The sequence below is a fragment of the Rhinoderma darwinii genome, chromosome 4 (assembly GCF_050947455.1).
Source record: "Rhinoderma darwinii isolate aRhiDar2 chromosome 4, aRhiDar2.hap1, whole genome shotgun sequence".
Classification (NCBI taxonomy): Eukaryota; Metazoa; Chordata; class Amphibia; order Anura; family Rhinodermatidae; genus Rhinoderma; species Rhinoderma darwinii.
Genome location: NC_134690.1, coordinates 259,963,856 through 259,983,929, shown reverse-complemented (window position 1 = coordinate 259,983,929; position 20,074 = coordinate 259,963,856). Strand labels below are relative to the sequence as shown.

At 43.0% G+C, this 20,074-nt stretch overlaps 1 protein-coding gene across 2 annotated transcripts in view; it reads right to left on the bottom strand.

Moving 5' to 3' along the window:
* Positions 1-19,553, bottom strand: part of SMIM28 (small integral membrane protein 28) — a 32,724-nt gene extending 13,171 nt beyond the window's left edge. The window contains exon 1 of one of the 2 annotated variants that reach the window (XR_012883503.1): positions 1,935-1,997. Coding sequence is in view for 1 of the 2 variants with exons in the window: in XM_075864279.1 (XP_075720394.1) it covers positions 19,443-19,553 (111 nt within the window). In the remaining variant the exon portion in view is untranslated. Of the gene's footprint in view, positions 1-1,934; positions 1,998-19,442 lie in introns of those variants that run through there. The other variant, XM_075864279.1, reaches the window with a different exon arrangement.
* Between the last annotated feature and the right edge of the window lie 521 nt (positions 19,554-20,074).

The window sequence follows — 20,074 nt, the reverse complement described above, 5'->3', positions numbered from 1 at the left end:
AAGCTCCGTACATAAATACAGCACTAGAACAAAGCTCTGACATATATACAGCACCAGAACCAAGCTCAGTACATATATACAGCACTAGAACCAAGCTCAGTACATAAATACAGCACTAGAACCAAGCCCATACTTATATACAGCACCAGAACCAACCTCAGTACATAAATACTGCACTAGAACCAAGCTCAGTACTTATATACAATACCAGAACCAAGCTCAGTACATAAATACATCCCAAGAACCAAGCTCATTACATATATACAGCACCAAAACCAATCTCATACGTATATACAGCACCAGAACAAAGCTCAGTACTTACATACAGCATCAGAACAAAGATCAGTACATATATACAACACCAGAACGAATACAGCTCAATTTAGTGCAACCCCTGCCGTATAGGTTTGTACCGCTTAAAACTACAGCTCCCAGCATGGCCCGAACAATGGTGAGGATATGCTGGGAGATGCTGTTTCAATGACGCTGATTGGCGGGGCAGAATGACTTGCCTCGTCAATCAGCGCCTTTCAAGCACGGATGCGGCGCGATGACATCATCGTGCCACTGCGCTAGCGTCATTGAAAGGCGCTGATTAGCGGGGCAAGTCATTTTGCCCCGCCAATCAGCATCATTGTAAGGCGCTGAATGGTCGGGCACGAAACATGCCTGGCCATTCAGCGCTATTGCATGTATTTGGCTGTCGCTAGCACTGGGCCCCTCCGATGCTAGCAATGCCTACAGGCATGAGAGGGCCTGTGTCGCCCGATCCATACTTGTTGGAGGCCTGGCGGCGCGGGCCCCATAGCAGCGGCGCTACCGCTGTAGCAGCCATAACGGCTGCTAGCGGCACCACCGGGCATATGGGGGGGACGCGTCGGCTGATGACAAGTGCAGCATCAAACCGCAGGCACCGTAGCAGCTGCTGCAACTGCTACCGCGTTAGTTACGTCACTGCCCAGATGCATAACTTTACATTTATTTATGTTAAACCTCATTTGCCAAGTGGATGCCCAAACACTCAGTGTTAATAGAAACAGTTCTCTAAATTCCATCCTCTATAGCATTAATAAATGAGTTGAATAAATAAGTTGTCCTAAACTACTGTGCTGTAACGAATAAGTGACAGACCACTGAAATCAGCATGTCCGTCACTACTTTATGCTGTGCTCAGACAGGGCAGCATAAGAACGTGATAGATCCACTTTAATAAGTTGATACTGAGGTATAAAATTATTTGACAACAAAATCTTGCATTTGCAAAATTCATATGGACACTAAACACTGATTTGCCACCTCTGGTCAAAATCTTGTCAACTGGTGAAAACCACTGAGGCAGTCATGACACATTTCCTTCCTACGGCCCCATTTATGTGCCTTTTAGAAGTCTTACTGTCCTTCGGTGTGCCTCCAGAGAGCAGAGGCACACGTAATTTTTTTTCTCATGGATTCCTTGAGATCTGTGAGAAGAGAATGTAGCATGTTTCAATGTATGCCATATTACAGAAGCATTGCTTCTAAGGGAGAGTTCTATGCCTCATGAAGGCAACATACAGCAGCAAACAGAGTGTCTATGAGTGCCTATTAGACCCAAAGTACGGTACATGCAGAATAGCCAAAGTTTGTGTTTGAGTTGATAAGCTTTTATGTGGTGAAAGTCGGTAGGTAGATCATAGGTGTCTTATGTACTTGCAGGAACTGGCTTCTTTTGTGACCCTATTTCTTTTCATTATTAATTATTTACATTCACAATGCATTATATATAATTACAGATAAAAGAAAATAGGCATTACTGAAAGTACTAACCAGTAATGACGCAATAACAATTGTAGAAATATGTTTGTTCCCTGCAGAGGTTGTGTTAACTTCTTTTCAACAGAACATGGCCACCCAAAAGTTTGCATAAAACTTTGCATACATATATATATATTTACTTTATTGTTGACTATGTCCAAAGTCTGGAGCACTGCCACAACGGCATGGGTGTGAAGCTTGTCTGAAATACACAAAACAGGATTGACTCTAGTGATGTTTAGATATGGTTAAGTGGGAATTATTCCATACGTTTTATCACACAAAGTTTTACAGCCGTGTAGCTATATGGCCAATTATGGCATTGTCTGATGATTACTGTTATCATATCTATGGACACCATGAGAAATCACTGACTCGCTATATTGGGTCTAGAGAAAAGGTTTTGGTCTTGTCCCCATTGCTTACACGTAAGATGGTGGTGGACCCGCAAAACATTATCCTCCACCTTGAACAGACATAAACATGCACGCTTAAAATATTTCAGACTAAGGTTTTATCAGTGTTGGTAGTTGTACAGTAGGGGAATATTACAATTACAGTACTGTGCAACAGCTTTAGTCAGTCGTGTAAAAATGCTGCAAAGTAAGAATGCTTTTAAAAATAGAAGTGTTAATAGTCTTTTTTTTATATCTATTAACAAAATACAAAGTAAATGAACAGAAAAGAAACCTAAATCAAATCAATAATTGGTGTGACCACCCTCTGCCTTTAAAACAGCATCAATTCTTCTAGGTACACTTGCACACAGTTTTTGAAAGAACTCAGGAGTAAGGTTGTTCCAAACATCTTGGAGAACTAACCCCAGATCTGTGGATGTAGGCTTCCTCAAATCCTTCTGTCTCTTGACATAATCCCACCCAGGCAGACTCGAGATCAGGGCTCTGTGGGGGCCATATCAACACTTCCAGGGCTCCTTGTTCTTCTTTACACTGAAGATAGTTCTTAATGACATTGGCTGTATATTTGGGGTCGTTGTCCTGCTGCAGAATAAATTTGGAGCCAATCAGATGCCTCCCTGATGGCATTGCATGATTGATATATATCTGTCTGTATTTCTCATCATTGAGGACACCATTAATCCTTATCAAATCCCAAACTCCATTTGCTGAAATGCAACTCCAAAGCTGCAAGGAACCTCCAACATGCTTCATCGTTGCCTGCATACACTGATTATTGTACCGCTCTCCAGCCCTTCGGTGAATAAACTGCCTTTTGTTACAGCCAAATATTTCAAATTTTGACTAATCAGTCCAGAGCACCTGCTGCCATTTTTCTGCACCCCAGTTTCTATGTTTTTGTGCATAGTTGAGTCACTTGACCTGGTTTCTATGTAAAATGTATGGCTTTTTGACAGCAAAGACCATTTCTGTCCAGACTTCTCCGAACAATAGATGGGTGTACCTGGGTTCCACTGGAATCTGCCAGTTTTGAGCTGATGGCACTTCTGGATATCTTCCGATTTCGAAGGGAAGTAAGCATGATGTGTCTTTGATCTGCTGCACTAAGTTTTCTTGGCCGTCCACTGCATCTACGGTCCTCAACATTGCCCGTTTCTCAACTTTGCTCTTTCCTCAAAAGAGCTAGATCGGCACATCTTGAAACCCCTGTCTGCTTTAACATTTTTGCCTGGGAGAGAAAATGCTGATGCAGTATATCTACCTTGTGTCTTCTTGCTTTGCTCAGTCTTGCCATGGTGGACCTGTGACATGAAAGTCTCTTCCACAACCTCACCTTTGTAGCAGAGTTTGGCTGTTCTTCACCCAATTTTAAGCCTCCTACATAGCTGTTTCTGTTACAGTTAATGACTGTGTTTCAACCAACATATGAAAATGATGATCATTATCACCTGTTTGGTATAATTGGTTAATCATACACCTGACTATAATCCTACAAAATCCATGACTTTGTGCAAGTATACCTAGAAGAATTGATGCTGATTTGAAGGCAAAGGGTGGTCTCACCAAATATTGATTTTATTTAGATTTCTCTTCTATTCATTCACATTTTGTTAATTGATAAAAATAAACTATAATTCTATTTTTTAAAGCATTCTTACTTTGCAGAATTTTTCCATAACTGCCTAAAACTTTTGCACAGTACTGTACATTTTATAATATTTACAGTAAATAAGAAAATAAACTAAAATATACACAAAAAAAAGGTTAACAGTGTTAAATGCCATAAATCACATACATAAGACATTCAGGGTATGTGCACAAGATGAGAGGCTTTTACGTCTGAAAAGACAGACTGTTTTCAGGAGAAAACAGCTGCCTCGTTTCAGCCGTAAAAGCTCCTCCTCGTATTATGCGAGGCGTCTGTGACGCTTGTAAATCTTGAGCTGCTCTTCATTGAGTTCAATGAAGAACGGCTGAAATTACGTTGCAAAGAAGTGCCCTGCACTTCTTTGCCGAGGCAGTCAATTTACGTGTCGTAGTTTGACAGCTGTCAAACGACGACGCGTAAATTACAGGTCGTCTGCACAGTACGTCGGCAAACCCATTCAAATGAATGGGCAGATGTTTGCCGACGTATTGTAGCCCTATTTTCAGACGTAAAACGAGGCATAATACACCTCGTTTACGCCTGAAAATAGGTTGTGTGAACCCAGCCTTATACTGAAGAAATTATTGTTGACCCTGTTTGTAGTAAGCAGCAGATAACTTCCATAGCTTCTGATTTCTGGAAGGTGTCAAGAACACCTTGCTTTACCTTGGCGAACCCGGGCAAGTGCCGGGGCCCACTACACTCTGGGGAGCCCACTCGGACGCCGGGTGCTGCCTCTGCCGTCATCACCATATATGGACAATGATGTCAGGAGGATAGAAGGAGAACCAGGCAGAGTGCTAGCGGCTCTGCTCCGGAACTCTGTCTCTGCAGAAGTCCCTGACATCACGGTCCATATATAGGCAGTGATGTCAGAGGGTTAGAAGGAGTCCCAAGCAGAGCGCTAGTGGCTCTGCTCCAGGACTCCATCTCTGGCAGAGCCCCTGACATCACTGTCCATATATAGACAGTGATATCAAAGGGAGAGAAGGAGTCCCAGGCAGAGCGCTAGTGGCTCTGCTCCGGGACTCCGTCTCTGGGAGAGCCCCTGACATCACTGTCCATATATGGACAGTGATGTCAGAGAGAGAAGGAGTCCCAGGCAGAGTGCTAGTGGCTCTGCTGCGGGACTCCATCTCTGGGGAAGCCCCTGACGTCAGTGTCCACATATGGACCGTGTTGACAGGAGCAGAGCAGGGTCCCAGGCACAGTGCTAGTAGCATTCTGTCCGGGACTTTGGCTCTGGCGTTACCCCTGACATCACTAGCCATATATGGACAGTGATGTCAGGGGCTTCCACAGAGGTTGAGTACAGGAGCAGAGCCTTTACTAGTGCTCTGCCCGGGACTTCAGCTCTGCTCCGGACATCACTATCCATATATGGACAGTGATGTCAGGAGCAGAGCAGGAGTCCCAGGCAGAATGCTAGTAATGCTCTGCCCGGGACTATGGCTCTGGGATTGGCCCTGACAACAATGTCCATATATGGACAGTGACGGCAGGGGTTTCTCCTAAAGCGGAATCCCCAGCCAGAGCATCGGCAATGCTCGGGCTGGGGATTCCACTCCTAGAGGGAACCCCAATTTGCTACCTACATGGGGGAGGCTGTGTGGTACTACCAGGAAGGGTGGCTGTGTGGCACTACCAGGGAGGGGTGCTGTGTGGCATTACCTGGGAGGAGGGGGTAGTGTGGTACTACCTGGGAGGTGGGGGCTGTCTATCTACAGAGATCACTACATTTATGGGGCTACAAACTGGGGGCCTAACTTCTATATGGGGGCATAAACAGGGCCTAATGTCTATATAGTGGCACAAAGTGACGTTTTCAGCCATTTTACTACCGCCGTGTGTTCCCCGCAAAGGGGCCTACTAAGTCTGTGTCGACAAAGGGCCCACATAAGCCTGGAGCCGGCCCTGCTTGGAGTGCATTAAAATTAACATCTACATCCATGCCTGACACATTTCAAGCCAGACATGTTGGTATGGATGTAGATGGTAATCTGAACTTAAAGAGGCTCTGTCACCACATTATAAGTGCCCTATCTCCTACATAATGTTATCGGCACTGTAATGTAGGTAATAGCATTGGTTTTTATTTAGAAAAACTATACATTTTCACTAAGTTATGACCTATTTTAGGTTTATGCTAATGACTTTCTTAATAGACAACTGGGCGTGTTTTTACTTTTCACCAAGTGGGAGTTGTAAAGAGAAGTGTATGACGCTGACCAATCAGCATCATACACTTCTCTCCATGTACTCAGCAACGCTTGCTGTCACTTACTCACACATTAACGTTACTGAAGTGTCTTGAGAGTAAATAAACATCGCCTCCAGCCAGGACGCAATGTCTATTAAACGCTGCCGACACTTCGGTAACGTTTGTGTTGGACTTAAAGAAAGAAGAAACGTAATCTCGAGATCACGCTGTAAACGCGATCACGCTTGCTGTCATTCCCGCACAAACTTTACCGAAGTGTCGGGATACATCGCGTCCTGGCTGGAAGCAATGCCTATTTACTCTCAAGACACTTCAGTAACATTAATGTGTGAGTAAGTGACAGCAAGCGTTGCGGAGTAAATGAATGGTGAGAAGTGTATGATGCTTATTGGTCAACGTCATACACTTCTCTTTACAACGCGCACTTGGTCAAAAGTAAAAACACGCCCAGTTGTCTATTAAGAATGTAATTAGCATAAATCTAAAATAGGTCATAACTTGGTAAAAATTTATCGTTTTTTTTTTAAATAAAAACCACTGCTGTTATCTGCATTACAGCGCCAATCACATTATGTAGGAGATAGGGCACTTATAATCTGGTGACAGAGCCTCTTTAAACAAGGTTTTCATACCAACACTGCAGCTTAAAGAAATCAGAACAAGGAATATCTGTTAGTGCAACCCCAGGCTTTGGATTTTAAAATGCAAGTAATCATTCCAGCATTACTTAGAGGACCTGTCACCTCTCCTGACATGTCTGTTTTTGTAAATACTTGTATTCCCAATAAAATAACATTGGTAGAGAACCTTTTCTTAGAACTCTCCATGGTGCAGTTTCTCTATTATTCTTCCTGAAGATTTATGAATACATTTTACAACTGGGTCAATGGGTCGACATACCCTTGTCAATAGGGTATGTCGCTACACAGTACCATAGTGTATAGGGACATGACCCTTTAACAAGGGTAATGGTAACACCTAGTTATCAATTTGACCATATTTACTAAAACAGACAATTTCAGGAGAGCTCAGAGGTGCTCTTTAAAAAAATAAAATGTCATGCTTTTACCAAACACAAGAGGGCCTTTTATTTATATTTCTGGAACTTCTTCTTAGGCCTCATACACACGACCATATATTTCATCCATTATTACGGAACCATTCTTTTCTATTGGCCATTATTTCCGTATTTTTACGGATGAGTGTCCATGCTGAAAAAATTATAGAAACTGTCACCTGTGCTATTCTTGTCTGTAATTACGGCACGGACTCTCTTATAAAGCCTATAGGCACTTCCATAAATACGGATAGCTATGGATGTACATCCGTAAACCATCCTTCTTTATGGAAGTGTTGCTATGCAACGTGTTGGCGACATCATCTGCAGCCTCCCCTTTTTCTTTTACGGATCCGTATATAAAGATCAAATACGGATGCACTATGGACCGTATTTGCGGATACCGTTCCGTATATACGGATAAGATACGAATGACTACAGATCCGTATTTTCGTACAGTATTTACGGATAGATGAAAATACGATCGTGTACACACACACAAACACACAGTTATTTCCTGCTCATATTCCAGGGTGGTCTATGACAACCGATGCCTGGTAGAGGTCACAGAGAGCAGGCTGCAGCCAAGGCCTACAAAAGTCATCAGGGGATCTTGGGATTGACACTAAGCAGGTAAGTATAACTTTTCAGGATGGCTGTAGCACTTGTCACTTAGGCAAAAGCAAGCCGAGTCCAAGCTTTGTATTGAGGCGCCACACAAAGCAGCGCAGCAACAAACGAATGTTTGTACCTGTATTTTTTTCCCACAATTGTTAGCTTTGTCAACTCTGTTCCACATCTTCTATAATTCATCTTGTACCCCATAATATACATTTGGTGGACATTCAAGGGTTGAGGTGCAGCCTTAAGGATCATGTTATTCCCCTTCTTGTGCACAGACCCAGAGGTAGAAAGAGAAGGGGGAATAATACGACCTATATGCAGGCCCATACCAAATATTGAATGGGTCCATAGAAAGGGGGACATAAAATTAACTAGGGCCTATGAAAATATTGTCCATCATGTTGTATATTATTGTCTATTAAATGAAGCTCATGCATACAAGCTTAACTGCCAGGGCCCGAGGCAGTGACTCTAGTAAAGGGCCCTTCTCTTGGACTCATTAATAACTTGACCCCGGACTACATCTGTACTGCCCTAATAGTGGCCTTGGCTGCCGTTTCAAAAAAACTTGAAAAATGTGGTTCCACAGTACTCGACAATAATTTATATTCATGCAACATCATACTGCTGTGTGTGATGTGAGTGTAAATATGGCCTAACGCTTGTTATGTTGTGAATTTTACAGAATAAGAGATTTTTGGTCTCAGGATGGTTCTCAACTTTGATCATGATTAGGTTTTGGTTAAGAATTCAGTTTTTGTTACGACTGTAAGTATGAGTATCCAAACATTGAATTGCAAATAACCCTAATATTAATAAAAATGTAGCATGCGAGGTCAATAATAATATCGCTGAAAGATAATACCTTTCCATTCTACCTGAATCCATTATTGTCACTGAAAAGAGCAAAAAAAATGAATAATCACTAGACAGGTAAACACCAAAGACGTGTGATCCAGCTTTGGCAGATTGTACAATTCATAGGTGAAGTCCTCTACGTGTTATTTCATTACTCCAGCATTGTAACATTCAGATGATCAGATTCACCTTTGTGTTTTCATGTGTATAGAGAGAACGCAATTATCAAGTATAAAAACTGAAATATAGCCCCCCACAGAGACATTTAGTAGAAGTTGTATTGGATTGGATTTTGTGGCTTATCTCTGCATCTGCCTTCAAGCCTGTGTTTATATTGTGCTGCTTATTTTCATCCTATAACAAGTAAGACTATCTGTTATTTATAATATTGTTTGCATTTACCTATAATGCACGGGGCTGATGATGCTTTATAATAATGTACAATGCATAAGGGTGATGGTGCTATATAATAAAGATGCCCTATAACACACAGGACTGATTATGCTTTATAATATAATATAATATAATTTAATGCACAGATGTGACGGGTCTATATAATATAATGCCGTGGGGTGACGATGCTATATAATAATGCACAACACAGTGGGGATGGTGCTATATAATAATGTACAATGCACAGGGGGTGACGGTGCTATATAATAATGTACAATGCCTAGGGGTGACGGTGCTATATAATAATATACAATGCACAGGGGTGATGATGCTATATAATAATGTACAACGCACAGGGGTGAGGGTGCTATATAATAATGTACAATGCACAGGGGTAATGGTGCTACAAAATAATTATCTCCTATAATGCACAGGGGTAATGATGCTGTATAATAATGTTCAATACCTGGGGGTGATGATGCTATATAATAATGTACAATGCGCAGTGGTGATGGTGCTATAAAATAATTATCTCCTATAATGCACAGGGGTGATGATGCTATATACACCGCGTTCCAAATTATTATGCAAATGTTATTTTTCGCTGATTTTCCTAAATAGTCGATACAAATCACAGGCGGTATAATCTTCAAGCCATCAACCATTGGAGTATAATGCGAATTTTATTGAACAAATCTCCTAATGATAACAGATTTTTTTTTTAGAAGTAAAAAACTCAAAACACACTGTTTCAAATTATTATGCACAACAGAGATCAAAACATTTTAAAGGTTGTAAAGAGAACTAAAATGGTAACTTGTTGAATTTGCAGCATCAGGAGGTCATATTTACAGAAATCAAAAGCTCTTTCAATCAAAAAAAAACTTAACAGGCCAAGTTAGATGTTAACATAGGACCCCTTCTTTGATATCACCTTCACAATTCTTTCATCTACTGAATTTGTGAGTATTTGGACAGTTTCTGCTTGAATATCTTTGCAGGATGTCAGAATAGCCTCCCAGAGCTTCTGTTTTGAGGTGAACTGCCTCCCACCCTCACAGATATTTTGCTTGAGGATGCTCCAAAGGTTCTCAATCGGGTTGAGGTCAGGGGAACATAGGGGCCGAACCATGAGTTTCTCTCCTTTTATGCCCATTGCAGCCAATAAAGTAAAAAAGAGAGGAAAAAGGAACGAAATTTCCAGGCCCTGCTATAATAAACTTATTTAATATATGACAATTACAGGCAACGCGTTTCTATGCAGGACATGCGTCGAAACGCATAGCCTGTAATTTATGTCATATATTAAATAAGTTTATTATAGCAGCGCCTGGAAATTTCGGTCCTTTTTCCTCTCTTTTTTACTTTATACCTGGCGGTTTGGACCTGGGCAGCAGCTGTATCTGTGATCTGCTTACACACACCCAGGGTGTGTCTGCTTTCAAACACATCCCAAACAGCGGTGAATAACGTGTATTCTGATTTATACCCTTTATCAGTGTTGTGCCTGATCAGCATAACTCTTCTAGGTGAGTAGAATTCACCTTAACTCTGACCAGTTATTCGTGGATAATCCGCACTATGTGGCGCCGTGTGTTGTCTTTTTCTCCTTTTCCAGTAACCATAGCAGCCAATGACACAGAGGTATTCTTTGCAGCATAAGATGGTGCATTGTCATGCATGAAGATAATTTTGCTACGGAAGGCACGGTTCTTCTTTTTGTACCACGGAAGAAAGCGGTCAGTCATAAACTCTACGTACTTTGCAGAGGTCATTTTCACACCGTCAGGGACCCTAAAGGGGCCTACTAGCTCTCTCCCCATGATTCCAGCCCAAAACATGACTCCGCCACCTCCTTGAAGACGTCGCAGCCTTGTTGGGACATGGTGGCCATTCACCAACCATTCACTACTCCATCCATCTGGACCATCCAGGGTTGCACGGCACTCATCAGTAAACAACACGGTTTGAAAATTAGTCTTCATGTATTTCTGAGCCCACTGCAACCGTTTCTGCTTGTAAGCATTGTTTAGGGGTGGCCGAATAATAGCTTTATGCACACTTGTAAACCTCTGGAGGATCCTACACCTTGAGGTTTGCGGGACTCCAGAGGCACCAGCGGCTTCAAATACCTGTTTGCTGCTTTGCAATGGCATTTCTGAGCCCACTGCAACCGTTTCTGCTTGTAAGCATTGTTTAGGGGTGGCCGAATAATAGCTTTATGCACACTTGTAAACCTCTGGAGGATCCTACACCTTGAGGTTCGCGGGACTCCAGAGGCACCAGCGGCTTCAAATACCTGTTTGCTGCTTTGCAATGGCATTTTAGCAGCTGCTCTCCTAATCCTATTAATTTGTCTGGCAGAAACCTTACTCATTATGCCTTTATCTGAACGAACCCGTCTGTGCTCTGAATCAGCCTCAAATCTTTTCACAGTACGATGATCACGCTTACGTTTTCTTGACATATTCAATGTTTTCATACCTTGTCCAAGGTATTGCACTATTTCATGCTTTTCGGCAGCAGAGAGATCCTTTTTCTTTCCCATATTGCTTGAAACCTGTGGCCTGCTTAATAATGTGGAACGTCCTTCTTAAGTAGTTTTCCGTTGATTGGGCACACCTTGTAAACTAATTATCACAGGTGTCTGAGATTGATTACAATGATCCAAAGAGCCCTAAGACACAATACCATCCATGAGTTTCATTGAAAAACTAATAATTAAATGTTTATGACACTTAAATCCAATGTGCATAATAATTTTGAACACGGTTTAATAATAAACAATGCACAGGGGTAATGGTGCTATACCATTATCTCCTATAATGCAAGGGTTGATGATGCTATATAATAATGTACAATGCAGAGGGGTAATGGTGCTATATCATAATCCATAATGCACAGGGTTGATGATGCTATATAATAATGTACAAATGCAGAGGGGTAATGGTGCTATATCATAATCTCCTATAATGCACAGGGTTGATGATGCTATATAATAATGTATAATTCACAGGGGTGATGATGCTATATAATTGTAATGACCGCGGTTGTGGACCGCAGCCTCCTTTAACCTGCTCGTGACCGCAGACCTCCTTCTTGTGACTGACGTCTCCTTCCCCAGAGATGTCAGCGAATCCGGACGCTCTGTCCTGCAATGTCCGCGAGACGGCACGTGCTGGTTCCCGGCCTTAAAGGGCCAGCGCGCACATATGTAATGAATTAATTAATTATTTCCTAGACCACCCTGGACTATAAAAAGTGCCCTGCCCTTTCACAGTTTTCCCATGTTCGTATTGCAAATGGTTCTTTAGTGTTATCCTGCTCCCAGTGTTTGCCGTGCCCTGCTACCTGTATCCTGTATTCTGTATCCCGTGCTGTGTTTGGTTCCTGAGCCTGTCTAGTGTTGGAGTCGTGTTGTGTCGCCTGCTGTTATACACCACGTCTGGTGTCATCTGCCATCACTGGTATCATCCGCCACGTCTGGCGCAACCTGCCACATCTAGCCCCATCCGTACCTAAGCCTCTGCCACTATCTGGACTATCTCAGGTACCCTTGTGTTACGAACTTTTGTATAGACTTTGCATAGACTGCGACTTGGCCAGCTGCCTCTCCGCTACGGCGGAGCAGCCTAGTGGGTCCACATACCCCAAGATCGTGATAGTAAGCTCAGGCCATGGAACCCGCTGGCCAATCCAAGAACGCAGTTCAGGTGATACAAACAGATATGCGTGACCTATTTGCATGCCAGGATCAACTCTTCGTGGCTGTAAACTCCATCATTGCCCGACTGGATCATCCTCCTGCTCCTATTCTGGATACTGCTGCTGTTCCACTGCCCGCCACTCCTCCTGTCTGTTCCGGATCCACAGTTTCGTTGCCTCTTCCTCCCCGCTATGACGGTGATCCTAGAGCCTGTAGAGGTTTCCTCAACCAATGTATCATTTATTTTAGGCTACGAGCTCATCTCTTCCCCTCTGATGAGGCCAAGGTAGCATTCATCATTTCCCTTCTCGCTGGCAAGGCCCTGGCATGGGCAAATCCCATCTGGGAACGACAGGGACCTGAATTCTCGAACCTAGCTTTATTCCCACAGACTTTCCAGTCTGTGTTTGAGGAGCCGGGTCGAATATCCTCTGCAGCGGCCACTCTGCTAACCCTCAAGCAAGTAGGAGAGTATGCTATCTCCTTCTGTACCCTGGCAGCAGAGTTGGCATGGAACAATGAGATGTTGGTGGTGACATTTTGGCAGGGACTGTCCTTGCACATCAAGGACAAGCTACAGCGGAGCAGCCTAGTGGGTCCACATATGCCAAGATTGTGATAGTAAGCTCAGGCCACGGAACCCGTTGGCCAATCCAAGACCGCAGTTCAGGTGATACAAACAGACATGCGTGACCTACGTGCACGCCAGGATCAACTCCTCGTGGCTGTAAACTACATCCTTGCGCAACTGGATCAACCTCCTGCTCCTCTTCCGGATACTCCTGCTGTTCCACTGCCCGCCACTCCTCCTGTCTGTTCCGGATCCACAGTTTCGTTGCCTCTTCAGCACATCAAGGACAAGCTAGCAGCCCGCAATCTTCCTTTTACCCTGGATGCTACCCGGGTCGACATGAGAATTTAGGAACGTGCTCGAGAGGTTCCCACAGACTGGCACCCTCGTTCCAGAGACCACTATTGCCTCCTCCTGTTGTCCTACCTGAGGAGCCTATGCAGGTGGACACAATCAAACTGTCCGAGCAGGAGAAACAGCACAGACACTCTTCAGGTCTGTGTCTGTATTGAGGCCTTAAAGGCCATTTTGTGCGCCAATGTCCACAACAGCCGGGAAACTCCAGCACCTAGAGTTGGTTGGAGAGACAAGCCTAGGTGGGACGATGACAAGCGTCAAAGCCTCTCCCAAGTTATCCATTCCTGTGACCATCATCTCTGGTGAGACATCACACTCCTCCTCAGCCTATCTGGACTCTGGAGCAGCTGCAAATTTTATTCAGCAGGATCTAGTGGATTGCTTACATCTACCCACAGTTCTTCTGGAAAGACTCCTGGCAGTTGCCTCTGTGAATGGACTACCTTTGCTTGATCCTGTCGTATTTGTCACTAAACTACTGACACTGCAAATTGGAGTTCTTCACTCGGAACAGATTACATTCCTCGTTCTACCTAAAGTCATCAACCCTGTCCTGCTGGGCCTGCATTGGCTTCGCCTACATACTCCGGTTCTCGACTGGAGTTCTGGAGAGGTCCTCCAATGGTGGCCCAAGTGCCTTGCCCGCTGCCTGCCACAGGTTCACCCTGTTTTGCCGCCACTGCCACAGTCACTCTCCGATTTACCGTCACATTATGTTAGTTTTGCGGACGTCTTCAGTAAGAAGGAGGCAGAGACTCTTCCTCCCCATCGCATCTACGATTGACCTGTTTAATTACTTCCTGACGCCTCGCCACCTCAAGGTTGAGTTTATCCTCTTTCCCTACCAGAGACCCTAGCCATGTCTGCCTATGTCAAGGAGAACCTCGAGAGAGGGTTCATCCGGAAGTCATCCTCTCCAGCAGGAGCCGGATTCTTCTTCGTGAAGAAAAAGGACGGATCTCTTTGTCCATGTATCGACTACCGGGGCCTGAACCAAATTCCGGTTAAGAATAAATATCCCCTACCTCTTATCTTAGAACTTTACGATAGAATTTGCTGGGCCAAGGTGTTCACAAAGCTGGATCTACGCGGAGCTTATAACTTGATCTGTATCCGCAAAGGTGACGATTGGAAAACCGTATTTAATACTCGAGACGGCCATTACGAATACCTCGTGATGCCCTTTGGACTATGTAACGCTCCACCTGTGTTCCAGGAGTTTGTAAATGACATTTTCCGAGACCTGCTGTATGTCTGTGTGGTGGTCTATCTGGACGACATCCTGATTTACTCACCTGATTTGGTGAACCATCGGAAGCATGTTCGCCAAGTTCTCTCGCGGTTAAGGGGGAATCGCCTCTATGTTAAATTCAAGAAATGTGCGTTCGAGAGGAACTCTTTGCCCTTCCTGGGCTACATTGTATCTGACCGTCGTCTCAAGATGGATTCAGAGAAGGTGAGATCTGTCTTAGAATGTCCACAACCACAGGGTCTTTGTTCCATACAACGATTTCTGGGTTTGGCCTCCGGAGGCAGAATCAGCATTTACTGATCTCAAGAGCGCTTTTACCTCAGCATCTGTTCTCCATCATCCTAATGCTTCTCTGCAGTTCTTTCTGGAAGTGGACACCTTTTCCAGTGGAGCGGGAGAACTACTATACCAAAAGAACTCTAAAGGCAAAATGGTGGCTTGTGGCTTCTTCTCAAAATTATTCTCCCCAGCAGAACGCAACTATTCCATCAGGGATCGGGAATTGCTGGCCGTCAAGTTGGTCTTAGAGGAGTGGAGACACTTTCTGGAGGGTGCTATCCATCCTTTTATCATCTATACAGAACACAAGAACCTCACATACCTACAGTCGGCTCAACGGTTAAATCCACGCCAAGCAAGATGGTCGTTGTTCTTTGCCCAATTTCAGTTTTTGCTTTACCTCCGTCCTGCAGACAAGAATGTGAAGGCTGATGTCCTGTCTAGCTCCTTTGAAACCAATGACTCTGAGGAGACTGCTCAGTACATCATAGATCCTTCTAGGATTGCTGCTACCAACCCTCTGCAAATTATGGACATTTCTCCTGGAAGGACTTTTGTCCATCTTGCTAACAGGAAGAGAATTCGCTGCTGGGGTCACAACTCTAAACTAGCTGGGCACTCTGGTGTCTGTAAAATACAGGACTTGATAGCTCATCACTATTGGTGGCCCACTCTGCCTGGAGATGTTGCGGACTATGTTTCCTCTCCTCATGTATGAACTGTGCCTCAAACAAATGTACCCGCTCCAATACTGCTGGCCTGCTACTACCCCTGCCTGTTCCTGATGCCCCTTGGCAGCATATCACTATGAACTTTATCAGTGACCTTCCTCCCTCAGCTGGATGTACTACGATCTGGGTAGTAGTGGATTGTTTCCCTAAAACGGCACATTTTATTCCATTGACTGGCCTCCCGTCTGCTCCTTGTCTGGCAAATCTGTTTATTTCGCACATCTTCCGGCTACACAGATATCCTCTGCATGTTGTCTCGGACCAGGGTGTACCGTTTACATCCAAGTTCTGGAGAGCCCTGTGTAACCTGTTAGATGTAAAACTGGACTTCTCTTCTGCCTATCACCCACAGTCCAATGGTCAAGTGGAGAGGACCAATCAAATTTTGGAGAACTATCTCCGTCATTTCGTTCGGCGGAATTCTCGTACAACAATCACACAAGTAAGTCTACTGCCTCGTCTCCTTTCTACATTGTGTACAGTCAGCATCATCGTGTTCCTCTACCTGTGCCAGCCATGACTCAAGTACCAGCAGCAAATTCTTCATTTGGGACTTTTATTCACATCTGGCAGCAAACTAAGTCTGCGATCCTCCGATAAAAGAAGAAAAGTCTCTCCTCAGTTCTCTCCTGGAGTCAAGGTCTGGCTTTCCTCAAGTAACATTCGTTTGAAGGTGCCCTCATACAAATTTGTCCCCAGGTTCCTCGGACCCTTTGAGATCCTACAACAGATAAACCCTGTTTCCTATGAGCTCCGACTGCCTTCTACCCTCAGAATCCCCAACTCCTTTCATGTGTCCCTCCTGAAACCTGTGGTCCTGAATCGCTACAGTAAAACTCCTAGTCCTGCAGTTGCTCCCAGCAGTTCATCTGATGTGTTTGAGGTGAGGGAAATCCTGGACTGCAAGAGGGTAGGAGGAAGGACTTTCTATTTCGTGGACTGGAGAGGGTTTGGTCCTGATGAGAGGTCCTGGGAACCAGAGGAGAACCTTAATGCCCCTACCCTCGTTAAAAAATTCCTTTCTAGGTCCATGAAGAGGGGGCGTATGTGGGGGTACTGTAATGGCCGCAGTCGTGGACTACTGACTCCTCTTACCTGCTGGCGACCGCAGACCTCCTTCCTGTGGCCGACGTCTCTTTCCTCAGAGACGTCAGCGCATCCGGCCGCTCTGTCCTGCAATGTCAGCGAGGGGACGCACGCTGTTTCCCGGCCTTAAAGGGCCTTATGTAATTAATGAATTAATTATTCCCCAGACCACACTTGACTATAAAAAGGGCCCTGCCCTTTCACTCCTTGCCTGAGCGTTGTTGTAGTTTTCCCAAGTTTGCATTGCAAATGGTCCCTTGGTGTTATCCTGCTCCCAGTGTTTCCCATGCCCTGCTACCTGTATCCTGTATCCTGTACGCCATGCTGTGTTTGGTTCCTGAGCCTGTCTAGTGTTGGAGTCGTGTTGTGTCGCCTGCTATTATACACCATGTCTGGTGTCATCTACCATCACTGGTATCATACGCCACATCTGGCGCAACCTGCCACATTTAGCCCCATCTGTGCCTAAGCCTCTGCCACTATCTGGACTATCTCAGGTACCCTTGTGTTACGAACTTTTGTATAGACTTTGCGTAGACTGTGCATGGCCAGTAACGGAGTGGCCTAGTGGGTCCACATACCCCAAGATCATGACAATAATAATGTACAATGCACGGGTAATGGTGCTATATAATAATCTTCTATAATGCACAGGGGTGATGATGCTATATAATAATGTGCAATGCAGAGGGGTAATGGTGCTATATCATAATCTCCTATAATTCACAGGGTTGATGATGCTATATAATAATGTACAATGCACAGGGGTAATGGTGCTATATCATAATATCCTATAATGCACAGGGGTAATGGTGCTATATAATAATCTCCTATAATGCACAGGGGTGATGTGCTATATAATAATGTACAATGCAGAGGAGTAATGGTGCTATATAATAATCTCCTATAATGAACAGAGGTGATGATGCTGTATAATAATGTACAATATATAGGGATGATGGTGATCTATAATGTCCTATAATGCACAGGGATGATTATGTTATATAATAATTTACAATACCCAGCGACATATGCAACACAGGGTTCATGTATAATAGCAGTAAGAGTTAGTATAATGTATGCTGCTATAGGCCAAACTTATTGTGAAACTATATTCTATGAGTGTTATGTAGGACCATATAGGACATTTTTAGCACGATTTAGTGTATTTGTTTGTCAGAAAATTAAATAGTAAGCTCTTATTGCTCCTGGTCGTCATTCCTTTTGTTAATGTGTCTGCAGTCAATGTTTGTCTATAACATGAATGTAAAGTACTCTGGTTTGACAACAATATTAGATCATTATAATACAGTAGTAGTAAAAGTAGTAGAAGTAATGGCAGTATAGTTCACAGTTATTTAATCTTACATAAAAGCTAACTGAAAACGACGTGGACAACACCTTACAGTTTTAGAAATAGGAAAAAATATGGCATTTTTTTTTAGATAAAAAAAAAAATTTGAACAAAAAAAAGGGCGGCTTCACCGAGCAAATTGAAACAGATACTATAGCATTCATATTGCATGAGGGCGTCACAATACAAAATAAAATGGTGGCATTTTAGTCTAAACATATGGGTTCTAATAAGTAAATTGAATTAATAGATAGATTGATGTTATTTCATGTCCTATTTGGGCACTAGTGTGCGTTTATGACTATAGAGTTGCTGACCTTAGTTCCCTATCCTTAAATGTCTTTTATTAGTGCCATGCATTTTTTACTTTTCAGCTGTGTTTTGGTAAAATTAGATGAAATTGCATATTGTCATTGCGATTGTTTACACATATACATCCTCCTTTCTACAGCTACCCATTAGCACTGTGCGTATCTGTATCGAATTGTTGTTGTAGCTGTTAGGATTAGTCATATTAACATTTATTGATCTGTAATACTTTGAGTTAATACAAATGTTAAAATCCATCTCCTCTGTTCTTGTCACACATACATAAGGATTAATACAAACAAAATATTATTATATTTATTTTAACATAGTTGCATAGAATAAAGAAGTCTTACAGGGGTACAGCAATGTTATTTATCACTATTTTTAATTCAGAAATGTATGTAATAATTTAACAGAATAAAGTATAAATTGATATCGTCACTATCCTGATTCTTGTCTTCTTCTGACAAGTTTAATAATTCATTTTAATCCCTGAGATACAGTAGTTACATTGTGTTTCATTTTTTACTTCGCACAAACATTCACAGTAAACATTGTAGATTTCTGTTTTCTATTTTTACATGCTTTATGTAAAGTAGATATAGAAAAATAACTAATATAGTACTATGTTAAAAAAATAAAAAAATATTTTAGAAAAGCATCCATAGCTTCTGGCTATAATACTAAGGTGGCTATGGAGATACAAAGAATGTTGAAAATGCCTGACTCTATTTAACTCTATACAGCATGGTGATATAAGTTGTAGGTGAGTAAATTACCTACCTGCAACTTTGTTTCAACCAGGGGTACTGCAGGTTCACTGGTCATCCACTCATAGGTACCCCTTCCTGCATGTCCAAATTTACTCCAGCTACTATCCAAGAGCCAACGCATTCTGACAAGTGATGCTGCCGTTGCCTAAATTCCAAACCACAAATTGCTGATTTTCCCACAATCCCTGTCTTCGTCTGCCCCAACACAGCTGGAGGCCTAGGAGCTAATGATCATTGGTATAAGTTCACTCACTGTTATTAACAACAGTGAAAAAAACACTGCTAGGCTGCACTATCAGCCCAAGTCAATCTCTGCGGATTTGTTACGTTGGCCTACATTACCAGAAAGCTGGCATCAGGTATCAGGGAAGAGCAGAGATGTGATTGGTTAGTACTCTGCATTAAGATTATTTTGATTATTAAAGGAGAATTTACAAGCGCATGGTCGGATTCTGGACAAATAACCTTGTACATTTAAATTCTGTAGTTAAAAAAAAAGTCCTTATATTAACCCCTTGTAAAGAAAACAATGAAATATGTTTTTTTTTCTAAAGTTCTAGTTTGTGGCGTACGGATGTATACACTGTAATTCTCTACAGGAAAAGAGCAGTAAAGGTCAGAGACAGCAAGGACATGGGCTAA